General features: G+C 35.7%; 1 protein-coding gene across 4 annotated transcripts in view; it reads right to left on the minus strand.

Annotated features, from left to right (window-relative positions):
* The window catches only part of UTRN (utrophin), a 580,690-nt gene that overhangs the window by 247,549 nt on the left and 306,906 nt on the right, over window positions 1-26,235 (minus strand). The window contains exon 1 of one of the 4 annotated variants that reach the window (XM_064360602.1): window positions 24,124-24,654. The exons of the other annotated variants lie outside the window; for them this stretch is intronic. Within the exon in view, the coding sequence (XP_064216672.1) occupies window positions 24,124-24,267 (144 nt within the window). The 5' untranslated portion in view covers window positions 24,268-24,654. Of the gene's footprint in view, window positions 1-24,123; window positions 24,655-26,235 lie in introns of those variants that run through there. 4 annotated transcript variants of the gene reach the window in all.

Consider the following 26,235-nt stretch of genomic DNA (forward strand, 5'->3'; position numbering starts at 1 on the left):
AGACAACTAGCTTTTACCCAGTGAAACCTATGGTCCTTTTTGCAAATTTTATCAAACAAGATTACCAGTGAAATGTTGGTATAGCAGAAACAGCATTTAATAAACTTATTTCCATGGTAAAAGTTGGCTCAGGAGAAAAGAAGATGTTTAGAAAATATTGAGATGAACAAAGTTAAATAGCAGAACTTTTCATAGCCTTAAAAATATAATGTGCATCATGCAGCTCCAAAGGAAGGCATAATTTGCAGAATTTTCCAAATTGGGCCACAGAAATCACTTTCACAGTACACACTATCTCCCAGAATAGGGTTCAGCAGAGATCCAGTTTGTTAAAAACAGGATTAACAAGACATACACAGGAAATACTTCAGCTCATCAAAATATTTGCAGAAACATAATTTCTGGCTCAACATTGATTCTCATAAGCTATTTTGCAGACTCCAAATTTGTTTACTTATCTTAGTAAATGATTCAAATATTGATTCACTAGTGAGTTTTACCTTTAAAGAGAAAATTGATTACTTTTCTTCTTTCACTTTAGCACATTTACAAAGCAGCAAACAAGTAGGTAAATGATGTACACTGAGGCCAAGGATATCATGAGGTGGAGCCACAGCCCCTCACTTCCCTCCTCCTTACGGGGCTCACCTGAAGCTTTGTGTATAACAGTTATCTCTCTGAGTGAGGAATCACATGTCACCTGTAAAATTATTCTAATTAACTTACACTTCACTAAAGTTTTTAAGTTAATATTGGCACTGAAACCTCAAATAGAAATTCTGGGATGAAAAATCAAGAAAGCTAAGACAATAAGATTTTAGGAAAATGTGGGTTAGAGGTTAGGGGGAATTTCTAACTTAGACAGTATCTAAATCATGTAAGATCAAACTCACAGAATCCAATTCAAAAGTGTTGAATAACATATCTCTATGGCAATTTGCATCAATGCTTTGACCCACTAGTAATACTGCTTTAAGGCCCAGATCAATTTGAGAGACAATCTGAGAAACATTTTTTAATATAATAGAAGGCATTCATGCAAACTTGAAAACAGATACTTACTGGAATGAGAAAATGCAAAATTAGTGAAAATATTGAAAATGTCAGTACATTGTGTAGCACTTAAACTGAGCATTAGCTAATTTTAATGATTGCTTTCTCCTGTGCTACCGCCAATATTGCCAGCAACAGATGTTGTTACTGAAAATGCTAATTATTATAGGTCACAGACACCCTCCAGCTTGCTCTCTTTCTCACTCTCTCTTTTGGTTTGTATTGGCAATTACATCCATGCATGGATAAGCTGCATAAGATTTGAAGCTGTGTTTTGTGTAGGATGATGTCATCACACCAAAATAACAAAGAGATCAGTTGTTTAATTTCCCAATGTCAAACGTTGTTTTAGAAAGAGTGCTGAATAACTAAGTTCATCTCTGATCACCGATCACTGCATTGCCACATTTCAGGTCAACAAGGTACAATTAGAGTATATTTCCATTTGGTTCTAACAAGCAAATAACTTCAAATTAAAATGTTAAGACATGAAAAAAATCACAAAACATATACCATATTGAATTACATAAATATCACCAAGACAGCTTCACAACTTGAAAATTTATTATTTTTAGTAACTCGAAAATGCAAACATTTACAAAGAAAGATAAGGAGAATTCAAAATAAGCCTAAAAAGCTGTCATAATATCCTCAAAATAATTTCTTCTGCTTAGTTTCTAAATATCCTAGATATCAAGAAACTTAACCTACCTTTTTACTAAGAAAACCTGAAATGAAGATTTCTTACTTTATACTTAAGTTCAATTGTTAGATATCAAACATGAAATGCCAAAAAAAAAAAAAAAAAGAAAATGGCACACACATTGAAGTTAACAAATTCTGAGATTAGCTGCAAGAAACAGGACTGTAGCCTTTTAAAGCCGAGGTGACACAATAAATAGAATATTGATTCACTTCTAAGTAATTTTATACAAATAATTGACAGGTTATCTCTTGCCAAAACTGAATGGTAATGGAAAAGTTATTCAGTCTTAATGAAATAAGAGTGGGAGTTGTAGTTTAATAATAAAACAGCAAAGGAAGTTCTATTAAAAATGTCCTGCCTAGCAAAATGGTAGTTATCTTCATCTCATCAAGTATTCTTGAATATCTATTACATGCCAATACTGGATATCAGGGCTGTGATTCTGTGTATAGCAAACCTTTGGCAGATGTGCCATAAAATTCTGATGCATGAAAAATTTGGTTTGGTTACAAATTCTGTACCATGCCGTTTTGGATATATAACTGTCAGGGAAAAAAAGATTAACTGAGAAAGTCTATGAACTAATACGAAGATGATACCATCAGCCTAAGATCCAAGGGTTAATAACCAAGCCCCTCCACAGAGATCTGTGTTCATTAGTATTGGAAGAACATTTTCAAGGCAATAGAGTTGTACTCAGTAGCAACAGAGAGCTTCAGGGAAGCCAATGACATATTGTTACAAGTGGATCCTTCCATAAACATTATACAAGACTAGGCTCAGGTAAAATATTTGCAAACTATAGTGATTTTATTTTTTGTCTTTTATTATTTATTTATTTATTTTTAGATGGAGTTTCATTCATGTCACCCAGGGTGGAGTGCAGTGATGTAATCACGGCTCACTGAAACCTCTGCCTTCTGCATTCAAGCGATTCTCCTGCCTCAGCCTCCCCAGTGGCTGGGATTACAGGTGCCTGCCACCATGTCTGGCTAATTTGTATTGTAGAGATGGGGTTTCACCATGTTGGCCAGGCTAGTCTCGAACTCCTGACCTCAGGTGATCCACCCGCCTTGGCCTCCTAAAGTGCTGGGATTATAGGCATGACTCACTGTGCCTGGCCTTTTTATGCTACGAAACTTTAATATTCAAAGTTGGAAAAAAAATTATAAAATATTCCACATACTATACTAGGGAGACACATGACAGAAAAAGACAACTTCCTCATGATAGAAAGAACACACCATTCATGGAATAATAGTAATTCATTTATAAAAAGCTCCAGAGTTTAAAAAAAATTATATTTCTCTAGAGTCAGTCTCTTATAATCTTGCAGATCAGCCTATAATTTCATGAAATATAGTAACAACATGCAATTTTTAATTCTTTAAAGCCTTAAAATCAGCTAATTAATTTCTTCAGGCAAAATCATTCATAATTGAGTGGAAGTTGCCCCAATTCATACTCTTCTTTTTCTCTCATAATCCTATATGGCTTTTCTGAAGACCATAGGGAGGTATAACTACAGCATACCTTACACACGTGTAGGCAATGTGCTGGGTGAGACCTGGCCATGCATGTTTACCTTATGGACAACCCTCAGAGAGATGAATTACTATTTCTACTGCCCAGATGTGAAAAGGTCTCATAGAGCTCGCAAGTAACACAATCGAACGTAAAACGGTATCTCATTTCAAAGACCAATGGCTCTGGAATTATGAGGAAATAGAAAGTGGAGATGCAGGAAACAGGAGGCAGAGGTAGAATTCATATTCTGGAAAGCCTCATATTTCAACCACACTCGTACAATTCAAGCATTTGACTTAAATCATATGAGGCTCTGAGTATTGATATGCCATGGCTGTGTGGGCAGTTGTCTAAACCATTTCTGAATTAATTAAAATATAAAAGTAAATTTCCTAAAAGATGCTATTTAAATAATGCTGGGGCCATTCTTGTGGCTTCTGCTTTCTTTTTAGGAACTAATGGATACATCAGTGACTTGGTATTTTTAATAAATCATTGGAATGTCTACTTTTTTCAAGAAATATCAAAAGTTTTTATGATAAAGACTGAAATTTTGTTCTCAAATACTTAGTGAACAATATATCTCACAACTTCGGTAACAGAATTGCTTCCTAAGCAATTTGTATTTCTTAACATCAAAGAGATGTTATCCAGGTGTTGAAACATCAAACAGATGTATACTTCCTCAAAGGAAATAAACATTTGTCATGAGCAAAAGGTCAATAAGTGTAAGAAAAAGTTTTTTACAAGTAATCAATAATCGATGTATAAAATGCTCAAATTAACAAAGATTTAAAAATTATAAAATTCAAGGCCAGTGAGAGAATAGTGAGACCAGCATCTCATAAGCTATAGCAGTAGACATTGGGACAGCCTTTCTGGAAAGCCACCTGGTGATATATAACCTTTGATCTAGCAGACCCACTTAGAGAGACCTAACAAAACACAATCATCTGTTACAGTCAAAGATATATACATAAAGAATTCATTGCAACCTTATAAGATCAAAATCAGAAAGTTATTTGTCCAGGACACAAAATAAAACAGAATGTATACCATAAAGCACTATTAGAAACAAAAAAACAATATTCATAAAAACAAAAGGAATTCTATAAAAGGCAATTCTAAATTTGTATAAAGATGCTTTACATGCATACAGGTTTACCTTGGAGACATTCCAGGTTTGGTTCCAGATCACCACAATGAAGCAAATATTGCAATAAAGTGATTCACACAAGCTTTTTGGTTTCCCAGTGCATAAAAAAGTTATTTTACACTGTACTAGTCTACTAAGTGTGCAATAGCATTCTGTCTAAGAAAAACAATACAAAACACGTCCTAGAATAATGTTGTTTCATTCAATGTCATTTAACTCGACATTGTTTCCTTATAATATTGATGAGAAAAAACAATGCTTCCAGTCAGGGCCCCTGTCTGTATGGAGTCTGCACATTCTCCTCACGTCTACATGGGTTTCTCTGGCTACCCTAGTTTCCTCTCACATCCCAAAGATGTGCATGTTAAGTTCGCTGTCATGGCTACGTGGTCCCAGTGTGAGTGAGGATGACTGTGAGTGTGAATGAGCCCTGTGATGGGACAGCACGCAGGCCACAACTAGTTCCCTCCTGGCGCTCCGAGCTGCTGGGATAGGCTCTGGCCACCCACAACTCTGAACCAGAATATGCAAGTTGGAAAATGAAGGAATGAATGAACACAAATTACTGCCAAATAAAATTCATCAGGTCTACATCAGTCATACAAAACATGTCCTAAACCATGTGGACTGAAAGCGCTCAGAGAGTAGCCCTTGTTTGTGATTGTTTTAGAATTGCATGGTGGGAGGAGGTGATACTGAGAATTTTTACTTTGCAAACATTTGTTCCTTTACTAATCTACTCCACTATGACAGACATCACTCATTGATTCACCTAAAACTGGGTAAATAATTATCTCACTTGTATTTACTAATCTTTCTTAAATGTATGCATAGCTTACAATTAATTCAATGTTTTACAAGTATTTTAGTCTTTATTTAGAAGTTTGGTGATTTTTGTGATGAAAAATATGCTGTCGGTGGCCGGGTGCGGTGGTTCATGCCTGTAATTCCAGCACTTTGGGAGGCCAAGGAGGGCAGATCACTTGAATTCAGGAGTTCAAGACCAGCCTAGCCAACATGGTGAAACCCATCTCTACTAAAAATACAAAAAATCAGCTGGTGTGGTGGTGAGCGCCTGCAGTCCCAGCTACTCAGCAGGCAGAGGCAGGAGAATTGCTTGAACCTGGGAGGCAGAGATTGCAGTAAGCCAAGGTCGTACCATTGCACTCCAGTCTGGGTGACAGAGCAAAGACTCAGTCTCCAAAAAAACAAAATGCTGTAGGAAGTTAACTCTTCTTTATAGCAATTTGTTTTGTTATATGACATTTTGCTCAAAGTCCTAGTTTCCAAGAACCTATTGACAATGTTAAGGAAGGATTTATTGTGCATACTTTCATTTTAAAATATCTTATGGCTAAAAAATGCTAACAATCATCTAACTGGGCCTTCAGCAAATCACAACCTTTTTGCTGGTAGTGGGTCTTGCCCTGATTTGATAGCTGCTCAGTTAAGGGTTGACTGACATTTTCTTAAAATAAGACAGCAATGATGTCTGCCCCATTCATTGATTTTTTCCTCTCATGAAAGATTTCTCTGTAGCGTTTTATCCACACTAGAACTTGTTTCACAATTGGAATTATTCCTCTCAAGCCTCTCAAAGCCACTGGTTTATCTACTAAGTTTGTATAGTATTCTAAATCTGTCATTGTCATTTCCACAATGTTCACAGCATCTTCACCAGGAGTAGATTCCGTCTTAAGAAACCACTTTTTTTGCTCATGCATTAGAGGCAACTTCCCATCCATTCAAGTTTTGCCATGAGATTGAAGCAATTCATTCCCATCCTCAGGCTCCACTTCTAATTCTACTTCCCTTGCAATTTCCACCATAGCTATAATTATTTCCTCCACTGAACTCCTGAACCCCTCAAAATGATCCACGAGGGTAGGAATCAACTTCTTCCAAACTCCTGTAAATGTCAATATTTTGACCTCCTCCCATTAATCAAGAATGCTCGTAAACAGCACCTAGAACAGTGAATCATTTCCAGAAGGTTTTCAACTTACTTTGCCCAAATCTATCAAAGGAATTACTATCTATAGCAGCCATAGCTTTATGAAACATATTTCTTAAGTAATAAAATTTGAAAATCAAAATATCATCTCGATCCATGAACAGAAGAACGGATACTGGGTCAGTAGACATGAAAATAGCATTAATCTCCATCAGACCTCGTGGGTGACCAGTATATTGTCAATAGCAGTAATATTTTTAAAAGAATGTTTGTTTCTGAGCAGTAGGTCTCAACACTGAGCTTAAAATATTCATTAAATCATGCTGCAAACAGATGTGCCGCCATCCAGGCTTTGTTGTTCCATTTATTAAGCATAGATAGAATAGATTTCGCATAATTTTTAAGGGCTCTAGGATTTTTGGAATGGTAAGTGAACAATGGTTCCAATTTAAAGTCACCAGCTGCATTAACCCCTAACAAGAGAGTTAGTCTGTCATTTAAAGCTTTGAAGTCAGGCACTGATTTCTCCTTTCTAGCTATGAAAGTGCTACATGACATCTTCTAAGAAAGTTGCTGTTACATTGAAAATCTGTTGCTTAGTGTAGCCACCTTCATCAATTATCTCAGCTTGATCTTCTGGGTAACTTGCTGCAGCTTCAACACCAGCATTTGCTGCTTATTATTTGTACTTTTGTCTTATTAAGATGGCTTCTGTTCTTAAACTCCCATGAACCAACCTCTTCTAGATTCGAACTTCTCTTCCACAGTTTCCTTACCTCTCTCAGCCTTCACAAAACTGAACAGAGTTAGCACATTGCTCTGGATGGGGCTTTGGCTTTAGGAAATGTTGTGACTGGTTTGATCTTCTAACCAAACCACTAAAACATTCTCAGTACCAGCAATAAGGCTATTTTGCTTTCTTATTATTTGTGTTTTCACCAAAGTAGCACTTTAAATGTCCTTCAAAAACTTTTCCTTTGCATTCACAACTTGGCCAATTGTTTGATACAAGAGGCTTAGCTTTTGACATTTCCTGGCTTTGGACAGGGCTTCCTTGCTAAGCTTAGTCATTTCTAGCTTTTTATTTAAAGTGAGCAATGTGCAACTCTTCCTTTCCTTTAAATACTTTGAGGCCAGTGTAAGGATATTAACTGGTCTAATTTCAATATTGTTATGTCTCAGGGAATAAGGAGGCCCAAGGAACGAGTGAGACGGGAATGGCATGTCGATGGAGCAGTTGGACCACACACAACATTTATCCATTAACATCAGCATCTTATATGAGTGTGGTTTGTGGTGCCCAAAACAGTTACCACACTAACATCGAAGATCACTGATCACTGGGTAGAATAACATAAAATAATCTGTAAAAAGTTTGAAATATTGCAAGAATTACCGGTAGGGTGCGGTGGCTGACACCTGTAATCCTAGCACTTTGGGAGGCCGAGGCAGGTAGCTTGCCTGAAGTCAGAAGTTCGAGACCAGCCTGGCCAACATGGCGAAACACCGTCTCTACTAAAAATACAAAAATTAGCCAGGGGGGTGGCGCATGCCTGTAATCCCAGCTACTTAGGAGGCTAAGGCAGGAGAATCACTTGAATCTCGGGGGCAGGGGTTGCAGTGAGCCAAGATCAAACCACTGCGCTCCAGCCTGGGCAAAAGAGCAACACTCCATCTCAAAAAAAAAAAAAAAAAAAAAAAAGAATTACCGAACTGTGACACAAAGACACAAAGTACATGCTCTTGGAAAAATGACACCAATAGACTTGTTTCACAGAGGTTGCCACAAACTTTCAATTTGTAAAAACGCTATATCTGGAAAGTTCAGTGAAGCAATGTGCGATAAGACGGGGGTACACCTGTGCACACACAGAAGAGTGAAAAATGAAAGCAAGACATTAGTGACACTCCCTTCTGAATAGTATGGTTAACTGGAAGTTTTCTTCTTCCTTCCTTTCTACTGCATTTTACAAAATGTGCATTTTTTAAAAATATTTCCAAGAGTAAAGATATAAATGCTATTTTTAAAACTAATGAAATCTATTTTCATTTGCCAAACAAAATTATAAGTAATTTGCTGTGTATGCATATTCAAGCTGTCATTATCCTTCTTTGACATTCAGAAGTTTTTCTAAAAAACATTTTTTTATACCTTACAAAACCAGACGAGAGATTTAAAAAACCAAGTTTCAGCACTGTTAGTTGACATATCCCTTTCACTCCACAGTTAAAGGTATGTCCAGAATAATAATCTCCTGCCCCCAACCCAGTGTGCCCCTCACTGCTTTGTTAAGGTGCCTCAATTCTTTGTTTAACCTCTCAAAAGATTTTTTCAACATAAAATAATATCATGAAGAACTATTTCAGTACTGTTCCTCACTTCCTTCCAGCCCTAACTGACCAATGAGGAAATATATGGGGTGGTTAATTCCTGGTCTTTAATTTCTGTCCCTTATTAGTAAAGAAAACATTCTGCTTTACACAGTGCTTTGTACCTTAAAGGAGGTTTCTCCTAGACTGCAATAAATATTTGCTAATTTTGATTTAATTTAAAGACCAGGGAGGTTAATCAAGAGCAATTAATCAAGAGCACAAACTAGATGTTATAAATAAGTAAATACATTTTAAAATTCTCCAACAACCTTTGAGTTATTTCTATTCTAGCCATATTCATTCCCATTTGTAAACCAAAAATAAAATTCTAAGGCTCCCAACTGACTAAATGGATCCCTTCTCTGGGCCAAGGGCATTCTAAAGTAAACCTGAAAGACTAGTTCAGGCCATGATGGGAATAGGTGGTTGGACATGCCTCAGTGTACCTTCCTCTGTTTGGAACTCAGGCACAGCTGACCAGCATTAACATTAATACAGAGATCTTATGATTTACAAAGCAGACTCTCTGTAGTAATAAGATATCAACATGACAGACAGCAGGTCCTGAAAGAAACATAAGTATTTTACCCCAAAATATATTTCTTTGACATATTTCAAAATGGCTCATATTTCAAAACGGATTCCATGGAGAATCCCCTTCCCTTTCCAGGTCTTTTTCCCTATCCAGGAGAGAATTAATTAAGAGTCTGGTACATTTTTACGTCTGATAAGAAACATTTATGATCTATTTTCTCTGAAGCTGCTACCTGGAGGCTTCATCTGCATTAATAAGAACCTTCATCTCCACAACCCCTTATCTTAGTCCAGACACTCCCTTCTATTGATTCCTGTGAACTCTTTCAACCAATTGCCAATCAGAAAATCTTTGAATCCTCCTATGACCTGGAAGCCACTTCAAGTCGTCTCACCATTTTGGACCAAACCAAGGTACATCTTACATGTATTGATTGATGTCTAATTTCTCCTTAAAATATATAAAACCTGGAAGGTGGGGGGGCTAGGGGAGGGACAGCAGGGGATGGGGAGGGTGGGGAGGGATAACGAGGGGAGAAATACCAGATAGAGGAGATGGGGGATGAAGGCAGCAAACCACCTTGCCATGTATGTACCTATGCAACAATCCTGCATGACTTGCATATGTACCCCAGAACCTAAAGTACAATAAAATATATATATATATGTATATCTGTGTATATATATGTGTGTGTGTGTGTGTGTGTGTGTGTGTGTGTGTGTGTGTATAACTAAGCTAGAGCCAGATCACCTTGGGCACATGTTTTTAGGATCTCCTGGGGCTGTGTCATGGGCCATGGTCACTCGTATTTGGCTTGGAATAAATCTCTTCAAAAATTACAGAGTTTAACTCTTTTCATTGACAGACTCATCCTTGGAAACCAGAATGAAATATGTTGTTCCATATAATTTTCAGTAAATAAAGAACAACGCTATGTTTCAAACATTACAACTCCTATCATTCTTTCACCAGATAAGCAGGGAAAAATTCAGCTTATCTGACAATGTAAAAACGCTAGATATAAAGAGGTTTAAAATGTAATGATTTGAAAACAACAGTATGTGTGCTGAAAGAACCACACCAGATGGGATTAAGTCAAATTATAAAGCACCAGCTTTAAGTGACAACTCAGAGAAATGAGAAAAGCAAAACAAAAAGATATAGTTATGAATGGGCTTTACAATAACATTATGAGTAAATCATTCTTTTGACAAAGTTTATGCATCTTTCACAAATAAAGACAAGGATAGTTCTAGAACTTAAGAATAGAAACTTGATAACTTTCTACTAACCTTGATGAATATGAAAGACAAAAAGATATTATGTCAACACCAAAACACGGCCCCCACGCCTGTCTCAACAAAAGTTATCAGTTCCAAGCCTTGCTAAATAGGGTTACATAGCAACCTAAAGAATGACAGCTTTCATAAAGGACAATTTTTTTGCTAGTCTCTACAGGAATTAGTAAAATATAATAAATAAGGGTCTCAACCCTACATGTTTCATGCTTTAAAAAGTTGCAAACTTTTATAGTAGGCATGCCCAGCTTTTGTAAAAGGAAAAAGATAAGTTTTTAAATGTGTTTCACTTAAATATAAATGAGCTAAACAAATGAAAGCTGCAGACTCAATAAATGTTTATTGGCAGGTACATTAAGGCACTTTTAAGCTGTTTTGCACTTGTCACCATCTAAAGTTGAAACATGAAGAATACAAAAAGGAAAAAGAAGGCAATTCAAGTTCCTTTATGATGCTCAACAGGGAAGTATGCAAGGCTTCAAGTAATCTGGCCAGCTTTTATTAGAATAGTGTCGTTGTTACCTATAAGATATTTTATCATGAAAATATTCAAGCATACAGAATAATTGAAAAAAGAATAAAATAAATACCCATACACTGACAACCAGACTCAACAGCTCTTAAGATGTTACCATATGTCTTTCATCTAATGATATATATTTTATTAATTTATTTTTGGAACCACCTTCAAGTAGATCATTTACTCCAACTATTTGATTCATTTGGTGTCAACAGTCTAAATTGGAAACATATCAAATACACTTTGGTAGTGCAGTCCCATGAAACCCAAAAATGGAATATATCCATATCATAGCAGTTGGGTCATAATATCACTTAACTCTAAGCTTCTGTCTCCTGATTTTCAAAAAATGAGGAAGCTAAACTTGAGAATATCCAAAGTCACCATAGGTTATTAAGTATTACCATTTCAATACCCACAGGAAAACTCTACTCTCACTGCCCTGTTTGATCTGCATTTGAAACTTGGAAAAACCATAAGACACCTGAACAGCAGCTAGCCAGAAGTAGCCTCATACTCTAACCCGCAAGGCTGTGGACACATTTCTAGAAATTACTCCAGCTTTTAAAGTAAGGATGACATTTGGCACAAGTAAACTATTGAATTATTAAGCTGTCTAATGAGGTATTGATTCTCAACCACAAGCAACTTCCTGAAATTTTGGTTTATGTGATATAATTTCTCAAATCTTTCACTAGCTTCCTATCAAGCTTGCTTCTCAGCTTTTAGAAGTAAGCATAATAGGTCATTAGGCTTCCATTAGAAGCAATTACTTCAAAATAGAGCAAACATTCCCCTTTCTTCACCACCACACCATATAAGGATCTTCCACAAAGACAGGCTATGTAATGAAGCAATCTAGATTTTGTTTCAAGAATTAATGCAAAACAGCACTCAGTCTTCATGGTCATTAATTCAGGTTATTCATTACCTATCAAAATCACACTCTCAAAACAACATTATGCAAAAGTCATTTGAGATTTATCAGAATGTTTAATTATTATTGAAATTCAAGAAAGATCTTCCTTCCTCAAGCCTTCCCAGCATCTAAGATCACTAATGTATAGATTTTAAAAATTATGGCTGCCCTAATTTTGGATGGAATAAAGACTTCAGTATATTTCATTTGACTAGATGCTGCAGCCTCAGGGGCTATTAGTCCTGCTCTGAAGACATGGGCCTTTTTATGTAGCCCCAGTTTGAATCTAAGTTGTTTGGAAATAGTATGATTTTACTGACAGCAAATATACCTTAATATGAAAGCTGGCTGTGTGCCCCAGGAAAAAAGAAAAATGAACTGAGCCTGCATTGCAGAAAGACCTGAGGTGGTTAGTATTCAACATTCTGCCACTTTGGTTTAGAAACACAGAAGTTTGTTTTAATCACTGTTTTCAAAAAGTATTTCAGTAGTGAATGAAAATCAAATATAGGCAAATATTGTCATTGATTGTTATTTATTGTTTTTGTTTACAGGAAATTTAATGGTCTGATCCATAATACTCTAGTTCTGCATAGCAAATTCATAAACATTAATACAGTGGTCCTATAATGGCTTTCTAAAATAAATGAAATGTAAATTATTCCCACTGTTTAGAAGACAAAACTGAGGACTGATAGGTCACTTGTGCATTACATAAGATCAAACAAGAAATCAAACCTAGATCTTCTGATTCCAAATTCAGCATTTTTCCCATTATACTTTACTTTTACTATATTCTAAATAACTACTATTAAAAGTAAATTACTGTGCATATTTTATAGTTGAATAACATTTACATTTCATTTAACATAAGTTACCCCAGTTAGTACTAAGAATTAAAACTCAAAACTATCAAATTCTCTAAGATAAAGTAGTAAATTTATCACAATAAATTAGAATTATAAATCCATGACTTTTATCTAATCCCATGGTTTCAAAATCTTACTGCCAATCTAATATTAAAAAGAAAATGTGTTCAGAGTTGCCTAGGGCTGTAGTGGGGTGGGAAGAAATAGGGAATGACTGCTCATGAGTATGAGGGATTTCTTTTTGAGAAGAGACAAAAATGTTCTAAAATTAGATTATAGTGATGGTTGCACAACCCTGTGAATATGCCAAAAATACTGAATTGCATATTTTAAAAGTGAATTTTACATGAATTATATATCAATAAAGCTATGTTAAAAAGAAAAAAACTAGACTCAAAGTATATAGGATTTGTGCTTTATTGGGGTTATGTATTCAATATTTACAAATACTGTTTTGTTCACAGTATAGAAGGCATAACCCAAATTCAAGAAGTTTACCATTCAGAAGGTCAAACAGAAACAAATAGCTAATTATAATACCAGGCAAAGTTAAATACAAATTCTATAAAACTAAGTGCACATAAGATATAGTGAAACATACTAGAGTAATCTCCCGGAAGTTTAAATATGAAGTACTACTGGGCTATGTGACCTTGGGCAGCACAAAAATATATATTAGAGCACTTTAAGAGTAAAGCTCTACACAGATATTAAGGCACTGCTTCTCTATTTATAAAATAAGGAAACTGGTCAAGTCATTTCTACAATTTCCATAAACTCCAAAGTTCTACAAATCTATAATTTAATTCTAGAAAGACTGACTTACACTGTGAATTATTTTTCATTTTTGCTTGAAATATTGTGCCATTCCCTCATCAACTAAGTCATAACATAAAAGTATAACATTTTTGTCATTCCCATACCAAACTGACTACGTCCAAAAGAAGGCTGTTTCCTTTAAAAGAGGCATTCTGAAGAATTATGTCCTTATTTTAAAGATACAAATATTATGCAATTTCTTTTTTAGAATTTCTTTTTGGAAATACTGTCTGTGTTTGAGTATCTCCAATATTCATAAATATTTTTTCTTTGAAAATGAGCTAAATTTTGGAAACAGTCAAAAAGATCTGGCATACATAGCTGGCGATCAAAAGAGCAACTTTTTTATTACTATAAAAATGTAAATGAATGAACTTTGTAGACATTTATGATGGACAAGTTCAATGTTCTCTAAATACAATCAGCATACTTTTGTGCTCCATGTCTGAAGCAGGAGAACAGGGTCTGGAGAAAGGGAGCCTAAGGCCAAGCCATGGCAGACTTCTTAGAATCAGGCCAAAAAGAAAACCCCATCTCTCCATGCCCAAGTGATAAGGGGCCGAGACTCCTCCCCTTACAAAACCCCTCTACCCTACCTCACAAATGGGAAATGCCTCTGACTGGTGGCAGGCCAAGGCTTCACTTCAGCCTCTGACTGACTGGTCACAGGCCAATCCTTCATTACCACAGGGTGTAACCAATTGGAGACTCTAAGGGTATCTAGGGTGTCACCAAATTCTTTTAGTTTAATAAAATCCCTAAAGAAAATTGCAATCAGGTCTCTTGAACCACCTGCTCAAGCACATTCCCACTCTGTGGAGTGTACTTTTGTTTAAAAAAATCTGCGCTTTCATTGATTCATTCTTTTGTTGCTTTGTTTGTGCGTTTTGTTCGATTCTTTGTTCATTGCACCAAGAACCTGCACAACTCGCAGTTAAGACTTTGCATCTGGTAACATGTTTACTATTCAGTCTATTTCCAGAGTTCTCTGCTCTACTAAAATTCTACCTACGCCTCAAGATCCATATAGTACTACCTTTTCTCCAAACACTTCTGACATTTTACATTCAGATTTTACTGCCCCTTCTGTGTTCAAACAACTTCTAGTTTTATTACACTACATTTGTTGCATCCCATTTTAGACACGATAGTGATTGGGTTCTCAGTATCTGAAATTCAGACCATTCTGGGATAGACTATTTGATCTCACACAGTTAAGTCATTTAACCTGACTGGATTTCAGTTCATATTCTATAACGGGGTTATGATTTTCATTAAATATTTTTAATTCGTATTGCCTATTGTCTGTGAGGGTATAAGAAATCAGGCATTCAAGCTGGTAGTGATTATGTAAACCAGTGCTACCTTGCAAGATGGAAATCCAGCAATATATACTAAAAGCTTTTCATTGTCCTGGTCCTTTTGGTCCAGTTATTCTATTCTAATAACATATGCTGGACATAATCAGGATGCACTTAATGATGTTTAAGGATGTTCATCACTGAATTATTTATCATGAGAAAATTAATAACAACCTAGTTACCTAACCATAGTGAATTCCCTGAATAAATTATGGTGCAGCCACTCAATAGAATTTTATTTACATTGTTTTTTTAAAAAATCACACTAAAAGACATGGAAAAAAAGCATTCATGATGTGTAAAGTGTAAAAGGAAGGTTATAAAATCCCAGAATAGAGCTACAGTGCAAACAGCATTTCCTGTACTTCTATTTCACAACCTCCCTGGCCTGCGGGATGTCAGGGGAGGTGCATCTACACTCTGGTCTTTTAAAATTCTGAGCCCTGAGTAAATACACTCTCCAATAATGTTTTCAACTAAAAAAGTTCTCCTTTTTTGCCAGGTGAGGTGGCTCATATCTATAATCTCAGCATTTTGGGAGGCCAAGGTGGGTGGATCACCTGAGGTCAGGAGTTCAAGACCAGCCTAGCCAACATGGTGAAGCCCATCTCTACAAAAAATGCAAAAATGAGCAGAGCGTGGTGGCGCTTACCTGTAATCCCAGCGACTTGGGAGGCTGAGGCAGGAAAATCACTTGAACTCAGAAGGCAGAGGTTGCAGTGAGCTGAGATTGTGCCACTGCACTCCAGCCTGGGCAACAGAGTGAAACTTCGTCTCAAGAAAAAAAAAAGTTCTCCTTTTTCTCTACCTCTTTATCTCTGCAAAGTTACCCTGAAATAAAAGAAAACCCCTCATTTTATGAAATTTTTGAGCCAAGAATTAAGAGCTTTGTTTAAGGCTATAATTAATACTAGGCCTATACCAAGAATAGTAAATTCAGATTTTGGAGGATGAGCTTAGACTCAAAACTGATGGTGTCAAAAGGCATAATTTTTAAAAATTATACTTTTCAGAAGTACATTTTAAATTCTCAGTATTTCTTTCCATCCTCTACTAAGCAACTATATTTGTTTTTCCTCCTGTATCACAGTAAAGACGACTTATTTCCTTTGCTTTGTTTAGTTTCTGGCAGTGGAATAGGACTTCTTTTTAATATAAGGTTTTATGTAAATCAGCATTATATCAGTTTCTCTGTGGGTTAACTAGATTTTTAGGGGCCATCTCAAAGCCTAATCTACAATCCAGAAGAGGCTTCATAAATCAAGAAGCATCCTATAGGACTTTCTGTCACAAGTCCCACTGGTCAAGGGAGGTTTTTTCTTGTATTTCCTCAAGCTGAGTCTCAGAGAAAATAACAACCCCAGGGAAAGTCTTCGAAGATTTATTTTCTCCTTCACTGTTGAAAGCAGGGGTTTATGGCATCCTCACAGTGGGGTGGCCAGGGTCCATCTGAACCCCAGTGAGTCAAAGTCTGAGGGGGCAAGAATCCTTTGGAAAAATTTTCTGGGCAACTGTAACGTGAACTTCCTTGTTAAGATTTAAGGGGTACTTCAAAGTTAAAGATAATGAAGATGCTGATAACATCACCACACCCAAGAGACATGAGACTGTGCTGGGCATGTCGGGTGGATCGTCTCATTTGGTCCACACTCAACCAAGCGGGGAGAATAATCCTAACAACAGTGGTAACTGTAACAACAGTAGCCAATCCCCACAGCAGTTACATGCCAGCCTTTGTTTTTACCATTTTATCAATATTAACTCATTCAACTCCTATAACAACCGTGTGTGTGTGTGTGTGTGAGAGAGAGAGAGAGAGAGAGAGAGAGAGAGAGAGAGAGAGAGATACTAATTCCAACCCTATCTTCTGAAAAGGGAACTGAAACACAGAAACATGAAAGGACTTGCCAAGGTTACATAACTGGTAAGTGGCAAAGCCAGAATTGTTTAAATCTAGTCTCACGCTAGACTTGTGTGAACTACTAAAATTCTGCAGAACAACTTATTTGTACTTCCTTGTTTCCCATGGAAATTGCAACGCTGCATTTTACTTTTATGCTGCCTAGCACATATCTTGGTACATGACAGCCATTCAATACATGTTCTTTGAATTAATTATATACATATATATTTCTTATTTTAAACAGCTCAGTCTGTTAAGTTGGTTGACTCCTTTCAGTTTCTTTTTTAGGGAGCTATTATGTCCTTTTAAATATAATGATAAAAAACTACATTTAGGTATGGAGAACTGGGTTCAATGAATACATAATCTAACGTTTATATTAAGAATCAAACCAAATTAAATTATTAATCAAAAACCACAACCAGCTATATTAATCTGGATTGAAATGACCCAATCCATCTTTCTTACAAAAGTGCAAAATGAACTCATCTTAAAAAATCTTTATTTCCTCAAAATTATATAGCTAATACTTGAACATCAAAGTAATTTTGAAAAGAATATATTTCTCTATGTTTAAAATTCTAGGAAAACAAGTACATAGCCACCCCCTCAAAACTCTCAGCAACTTTGGGAGGCAGAGGCAGGCAGATTGTTTAAGCTCAGGGGTTTGAGATCAGCCTGAGCAACATAGTGAGACACTGTCTCCACAAAAATACAAAAAAATTAGCCAGGTGTGGTGGCATGCACAGCAGCTGTGATCCCAGCTTCTCGAGCGGCTGAAGCAGGAGGACAGCTTGAGCCCAGGAGGTCAAGGCTGCAGTGAGCCATGATGGCACCACAGCACTCCAGCCTATGTGAGAGAGTAAGACCCTGTCTCAAAAAAAGAAAAAAAAAACTGCCAGCAATATTCAATATAGACTATCTCTGTTTCCTTAAGTCCGAAATGAAATGGTTGCATCAGATGATTTCCAACATCTCCTTATTCTCCAGAATTACATGTTTCAACGGAACATGGCATGTTCTCCTCATGCTCCAGCTCATGTTTTAAAGGAGTATCGGCTAAATTTCTTTAGACAAAGAAATACACATGGGGATAATTCAGAACAAAACAATATCTACTGCTTAGTTAACGTAATCTCTCTTTCTATATCTTCTCGTAATTCCTAAAATGATCCATCTAAGATTATAGGTAGAGAGACACCGGATCTAGAAGCAGAAAACCTATGTTGAACACAAGTTGCACCGCACACTAGCTGAGCAATACTGGCATGTTCCTTCACCTGCTGACTTGCGAAACAAACTTCTTTCCTACCTATGTCTTGAGGACACACAATAACATAATATTGTTAATATTATATTTATTAATGATGTAATATATGAGAAAACACACTGTAAATTCTAAAATACTAAAAATGTAAGAAAAGTGTACTAGCAGTATCAAGATATTTTGAGAGCTAAGAGTTATTCTATTGTAGTTGACCATTTTTCTCTCAGTTCTGTTAAAATAAAAACAAAATAGTTGTCTATTGTGCAAACAGTTCAACATCTTCTTCCATTTGATGTTTTTCCAAAATTCTTGCTTAACTTTATGAAGCCATAAGCCTATTATTTATTAAGCATTAAAAGGCATTGTCTACTTTTATAAGCAAGCTTTGTTATAAATTAATCTTTTAGAGTTCCATAGAACTGAACAAACTAGAGGATGATAAATGAAAAGAAACGCTCTGATGCACTTCACATACTTTCCAATTTCAATGATTTGGACTCATTTACCCTGCCCAGAAACGAAAACACTTGGTGAAACTGAGAAAGCTATCATGGCACAAGATTTTCTACATTCTTTTATCTCTATGACAGGAACTCTACTAATTATTTATTTTAGAGAACTAAAAATAAACTATCAAATATACTAAGAGAAGCTGGTAGTGATCACAGTTAAGAGTAAGAGGAAGGAGCTATGCCTGCACATTTAACACCTAGCAGTACATACAGCTAGGAAATCTCCACTTGAAATTTAATAAACTTTACCTCTGGGAAAACACAAATCGTCAACGCTTTAGGTTACAATTATCAAATAATACTCTACAAATAAAGGAGACCTTTTATCCATATCCATACCACTACTTCAACTCCCTCTCAGAAGAACTTTCTATTTATTCCTGATTTGTGCGAGTATCACACTTCTAGACATACACCAATGACAATGATATCTTGGCTGTAAAAAAAACTTTAAATGCAGTCTTATAGACTGTATTCTTTATTTTTTAATTGAGTGACAAAGCATTGCATCAGATGTAATATATTGCTTTTAGCTCATTACATTGACTTTATCCAAGTCACTGATAGCATGGGTTTTCTGATTAACAAAATGTTAGTTAACTGGATAGCTTTTTAAAAACATAATTTTGACAACACACATCAACTTGGGGAACTACAGCAAAACACAAGTCCAAGAGCCATCTAAAATAGCATTTGTGCTTTCAGAAGCCACAGGAATCATGTCTGATAGTGACAGGTAGGGATGCAGGTGTTTTCTCCTTGATCCCATCTCACTTTTGTCTGTAATCTTGACCTGACTAGGAAATGCAGAAACAGAGGCAGACTAGAGAAAGTATTCTGCATAGGTATCCATGCAGCTCCCAGGAAACACACCTACAGCATCCACAGAGAGGGTGAGATGGAGGCAAACCCTTCTACATATGCCATTTTACTCCATTAAACCTTAACCTTCACACACTTCTGAACTAATCCAACCAAGAGTTTCTCACAAAACCAAGAGGAGACAACTCTTCATATGATCAAGCAGGAATTCTAATTTCCAGACTAGGGGGTCATGACTCTGAGCTGCATGGTTCAAACAATCTATGTATGATTTGATTATTGAGAGAAACTGAGGGAATCTGAGAGTTGACCTTAAAACACATACATCTCAACAATCATATCATGATAAAGTAAATCTCCATTGCCCGGGATCACTTGAGGATTTAATTGTTCAAGGAGAGCAGAGTTCTCCTCCATGTGGAAAAAAAAGGTATGGGGGGGAATGTTTGAGAGTAAAAAATACAAAATTCAACCTGTCGAAAATACACCATTCTATTCATTTTCTTCTTAAAAAAAAAACAAAACACATACTCAACCTTAACTACCTCGAAACACAGGGAGCTATACATGTAGATGAAAAATAATGTGTGACCTTACTTGATCAGTGAATCTAAAAATCTGCTGAGAGATTAGTGTGCCTTCATGTTCATCATCTGTTACCCATCAGCACTACAAGCAACCATATAGTTCTGTGTTGTCCACACATGAAAATACAAACCACACACACACACACACACACACACACAGAGCAAGCCTTTGGTAGACATCACTGGTCAGTCGTGACTTGCTAGGTGGAATCTTCTGGTCTCTCTTTTTCACAGAATATTGAGAAGTAGGTGTTCTAACACCACAGAAGATGCAGTTTTCCAGGGATGACTTTGAGATCAGCACCACATTGAAAGCTCAAGCCCCCCAGAAGGCCAGGCTAAGAATAGCCACAGTTTCACTCCGAATGTAAATGACTAGCCACCAAAATTATGAGTGTATTTACCACACAGAGAGAAAGAACCAACTGGGGTACAAAAAGGCAACCGTAAAAAGCAAGAACAAAATTATACTCCACTAATATTTAATACATGATTTCACCATGGCATATGTGTATAATTTTTAAATGAATATATATATACATACAGCTAGATGTTTAAAAGATTTTTACTGAAAAAACATGATCAGAATAGTTTGGGGGTGACTAAAATCACTTAAGATAAAATGATTTACATATATATTCAAGCAAATAAAAGTTTATATCACTTAAATCAACATCTTCTAAAATGCCTAAGTCATGAAGAACTCAATTTACAGCACTATTTTTAAATTTTTCTCATTTTTCTATAATGTTCATATCCCAATCTACTTTATAGGAGACTGCCTTTCATCATACCCTCAATTGTTAAATGTTTTACAGAAATTGGCACTAAGAAAAAAAAAAGGAGGACTCATAAAAATCTTTTCTGTAGTAACATCAATGCAAACAACCCATTTCTAATCCCAAGATTTAATGATATAAAACACCCCAAAGTAATCACATAACAATAAAAACAAATTAAATTCAATATTATTTTTCATATCATTTACATCAGCTTTGTTTCTACTGTGCTCTATTAAAAGTAAAATTATAGGCATGAAAAATTTAAAGATACTAAGCAAACAAAACCACATCTGAGAAAATTAGCATCCAGTGTAAGGTGATTTTAGGTCATCAGGGCAATTTCAATGCTGCTAATTATATCTCCAAGTAAGCAGCACTTAGGTTTTTGCTTCCTGCTCAAATTTTATTGGATGTATAACCAACAAGAAATATTTTTAAAGGCAAAAAATACACATGAATGTGTAAATAGATTGTGGGAGGAGAGTATATTTTAATTCTGAGAGCTGTGACTTGCCTTTTTTCATTCCTCCGTTCTCTTTGAAACATACAAGAAAACCCACAAAATGAGAATATTCTACACAAATATCTACTCGTGTAACACGCATACACTATTTCTGACAAACAAGAGAAGTATGAAAATAAGCAGAAAAGACGAACTGCACAGAGGGAAAAGTCTAATAAAAGACTAAACAAATAAAACATAAAAAGAATGATCCTAAAGAGGAATTTTAAAGAAGATAAAAATATTCAGACACTGAATTTCAAAATGCCAATATGAATTTTAAATAGTCAAATTTCCCTCAGATTATGCCATGTTTTTCTCATTCATTTCAGTCTCTAAATGTATTTACAATGGACTGTTTCTATATTTTTATGGAGAAACACAAACTTAATGTATTTTTTTTCTAAGAAGCTAAATTTAGAGAATGTGGGAGGAATAAGGAGAAAGTCATGACAGCATTTACAATTTAATGGGAAGAGAATTTACAGTGTATTAAAGCAAATAAATGTCAAACTTATTTAAACTTTTAGGTATGGCACATGGACTATTGATAATTAAAATATAATTAAATATTTTTGGTTGGCATAGCTACCTCTATCAATATTTGAGATGGCAACTGTTAATATTTAAGTCTACAACTAAATTTTTATTTATATCATTGAATTAACATAACTCAGTAACTAAGATCAGTTTTTAAAATATAACCAACAAATAAAATTTATCTGTTACTGGCTTTTTTTTTTTTTTTTTTTTTCATAGTAATTGTGCCGCATCCTAATCTGGATTTCCAATTCCTTAGGCAAAATCTCATATGTCACTGCCTTATACTGACACCTGCTGGAAAGTACTAGAGTTGTACATTTATCATTGCGTTGTCCAGGCAGTTGTTAATTTTGCATATATGAAAGAATACATGGAAGATAATATTTTAACAGCAAATAACATAAATTTTAATTAAAATTTAATTTTCTAAATGAAAAAATTAACATTTATTCTAAACATTTAAATTTTCATGGTATCTTTAGGATACCAAGAAGTCTTCCCCAAAAGCACTTCTGATGGTAATTTATCCAATGACTTCAATGACTTAAACTTGTGCCTCTTTGCAGTAGAATTAGGAGTCTAATTAGCAACTTTCTCCAATACTTGACTTCTGCTGTTTCATACTTTCCACGAACTTAATACCTTGGTCACCTGAATTTTGAAAAATATTTGGTTTCGTGAAAGTACACACACAAATGGATCAGGAATATGACCCTGCTCTTAAAAAATAAAAAAAGAATGCTTTATATGTTCATACTGGTAGTTAAAAAAAATTAAATAACATGAATTGGTAAGTGAGCTTTCTTATCTATTATCAAAATTGTCTTTGCATGAAAAACACAAATGTTTTAGCAGAATAAACTTATCCTTTGAAGTGGAGCAAAACACAACACATTGAAATAATTAGGTTTACAAATCATTGTAACTGAATTAATTAAGTTCCATTAAGTTTTAATTAACTTCTTATGCAAATAAAACTCACTTGTAAGTATTTCTGAAAAGAATATCCCACTACCCGAATCTGTCTCCCAAAACTTCCAGAAAAAAAGAAAAGTTTCCAGACAGCAATATATCTAATTGGCCAAATTGTAAGAAATTACAGTGTAACATAATAAAGTTAATGGAATACTGCTTCCTACCTCAATCTGCTGCCATATAAGCATCATTTAGATGCCTGGACATGCCATATTGTATACCATTAGAAAATAATATTTTCGTAGAGGCAGTTGTTTTGATCACAAATGAGTTGGGGCAGCTAATAGAGCAACAAGATACATTATTTAGAACGGTACTAAAAATATGAGAGGAAGGAGGAATATGGTACTGCGGTAGTGTAAAAATTGCTATTATAATTCTCTCCTTTTATATCACAACACTCTAATTTTGACAAAAGTAATGACCTAGTATGAACACAGTTTGGATAAAACAAAACTATCATTAAAAAATATACATAACAGCTAACTCGGCTGATTCAATGGTTTATGTTCAGGATGACGTAGTATTAGAAATTTGCAACTGTCAAACAAGTTACCTCCTGAAAGTCTACTTAATTCACCTATCCAAATGAAATTAAGTTCTTCAAGTGTAACTACAGTATATGGAGATTCAAGAATATAGGGGATATTTTACGATGAAATTAAGTCTCATCATTTTTTAAACTGTGTTTTAATTTTTTTAATTGAAAAAGCAATTAGCTATAAAAAGATGAAACATTTTTTTTAAATCTACCGAAAGATTAGCACCCTTCTTTTAAATTCGCTAAAATTTACATAAGATTGATGTGCCATTCAATATTAAGATACTGCAAAGAACCACAGAGGTAACAGGTCTTAATGCATGTAGTAGTTTTGCTATCATATTTTCTCCAAACAGTTCACTAGCCCATTTCAGAAGACAAGATTGTGTCAACTGAAAAATCAACTATGTACTAAAACTAAAACCTGCTTTAGATTCTTAAACAAAATGTAATTATGCAATTCACTTTAACAGCTTTTACAATCATTTACTAAGAAAGGGAATCTTTCCTTGATAAGAACTAAAAGATTAGTTTTTAGAGCCTGAGAAACAGTAAAACTGTCAGACACCCGAGATCCTTATTTTCAATCACTCAGTTACCTTACAGAGCTTCTGATACCGAGGAGAAGAAACTGCCATCCTTTGTAAACGATGCAACAAAACCACAACTTTCTGCAGAGACGTTCTCACCACAGCCATCATTTTAAGTTTACCACACTTCTGGAGACACCTCAGAATTTGCATTATAAATGAAGAGCAACGATCATTTCCTCCCGGTCACTGGACAATGATTTGTCAGTTCTCTGAGCATGCTCGTTTCCAGGAAAGCATTTGAAAGATACAGGGGTTTAGGTTCTAGGAAAAAGGAGGCTTGTATTCCTTCAACTTCTCAATTGCAAAAACACAGACAAACGCCACACAGAAAGCCCCCCCCGCCAGCAGATGCTCACAGTCAGCACTTGCTCAGCCCGGCATGGCCAGAAACGAAGGAAGTTGTTGAGCAGCCAAGCGCTGCCGGCTGCCGAAGAGGAGTACGCTGAGTAGCCAAAGAGGATATTAAGTGAAACATTAAAGCTGCAGCTAGAAAGCGGACATCCCCTGGGAACAGAGATTCAACATAGCACCGCCACTACCACCACGGTGCATGCTGTGTAGCTGGTTTCTATTAAGAGACAGCGGAGCATTCATCCTCTGTAAAGAGGGATACGTTCACTACCCAATAAAGGCAGCTCTAGCTGTGCTCTGTGAATTAGGGAACAGAGACCCTGTTATAAATCTTAAGAAGAGCAGAAGGGCACACCTGATTCTAATGACAGCAGCCCACATATTAAGTGCTAAAAAATCACCCCTAGACAGGTGTCAGCCCAAGATCACCTAAAACAAAAAACAACAACAAAGCAAAACAAAAAATACTTGCAGGGGTTATGTGACTAAGATACCCTAAAAGCAGAGCCATCCAGTGGAGTCTCATATGCCTGCCTAGAAGGAAAGCCATGAGCAATGGAATGGGTTAGGATTTGTCTAATTAAACAGCGAAGTTAATAAAAAATTAAAAGTCTGTAATTGACTATTGAACATTTCCCTTTAGACAGCATCTTCATGATCTCATTTTATTTGCCATAAAGCTGTTTTAATTTTATGAATAGGAAAGATGAGGCCATAATTATATCATATAAAAACCTAGTACAGAATTTTGGGGTTTTATGTGTATATATTATACACACTTGAGACACATTCTCTAACGCAGCCTGAATAGCAATACAAATATCAACTGGGGTAAAGTACTATCAAGAGATGTGCAAAATAACCCTGGATGATTAAATGACTGGGTCAAAGAGCACAGTCAGAAATAGAACCCAGATGTTGCTCATTATCAGCATCCTTCTCAAATTGGTGACCGGGCTATTGCTGCAATTTCACCTCTCTCTAATGTTGTCATAATTCTTTAAAAGAAATGCAGTATTTTCAAGTATTTGTTTTTCCTCCTTTACTTCACTTGCCTTTCCTAGTCCTTCGTGTTACAACGATTTAAAGTCCTATATTGGGCCTTACAGAACGGTGTTTTTCAAGCAGTGTTTTGTAGACTTTATTGGGTCTTATAGAACTGTAATTATCAGCAGTGTTTTGTGGACTTCTGCCTGTATCTTTTTTCCCTGCAGGTCCATACTGAGAATCTACACTGCCTCCCTCTGGTGAGGCTAACAATGTCACCATATCCGTGTAAAGCCAAAAACAGAGAACACAGTCAAAGTATAGAATATAAAATGTTAAGGTATTTGAACAAATAGATAGAAATAGATTAATGATTGTTCAGGGGGAGGGGAATGGGGTTGAAGAATGGGAAAATGATACTAAAGAGGAAGGGGTTTCTTTTTGAGGTAACGAAAATGTTCTAACTTGACTGTGGTGATGGTTGTACAATTGTGAATATACTAGAAACAAATTATAAAATTTAAATGAATGAACTGCACAGTATGTGAACTACATGCCAAGAAAGTTGTTAAGTATGAAGCTGTAATTCCTGTCCTAGAACAAGCAGATGAAGCCCCCATGAGATAGGCATTCAACCCTCAAACACAGTGGTAAGTATGGAGCTGAGCACAGGGGAAAATATAAAACATTCTACAATCAGAGTCTGCACCTATGGAACAAGAGGATGAAAATTAGGCTAAAAGCAAACACAGGAGATAAAAGTATAATAATCCTAACACA

Source organism: Aotus nancymaae, unplaced genomic scaffold (assembly GCF_030222135.1).
Source record: "Aotus nancymaae isolate 86718 unplaced genomic scaffold, 86718_ANA_hifiasm-v0.15.2.pri h1tg000040l, whole genome shotgun sequence".
Classification (NCBI taxonomy): Eukaryota; Metazoa; Chordata; class Mammalia; order Primates; family Aotidae; genus Aotus; species Aotus nancymaae.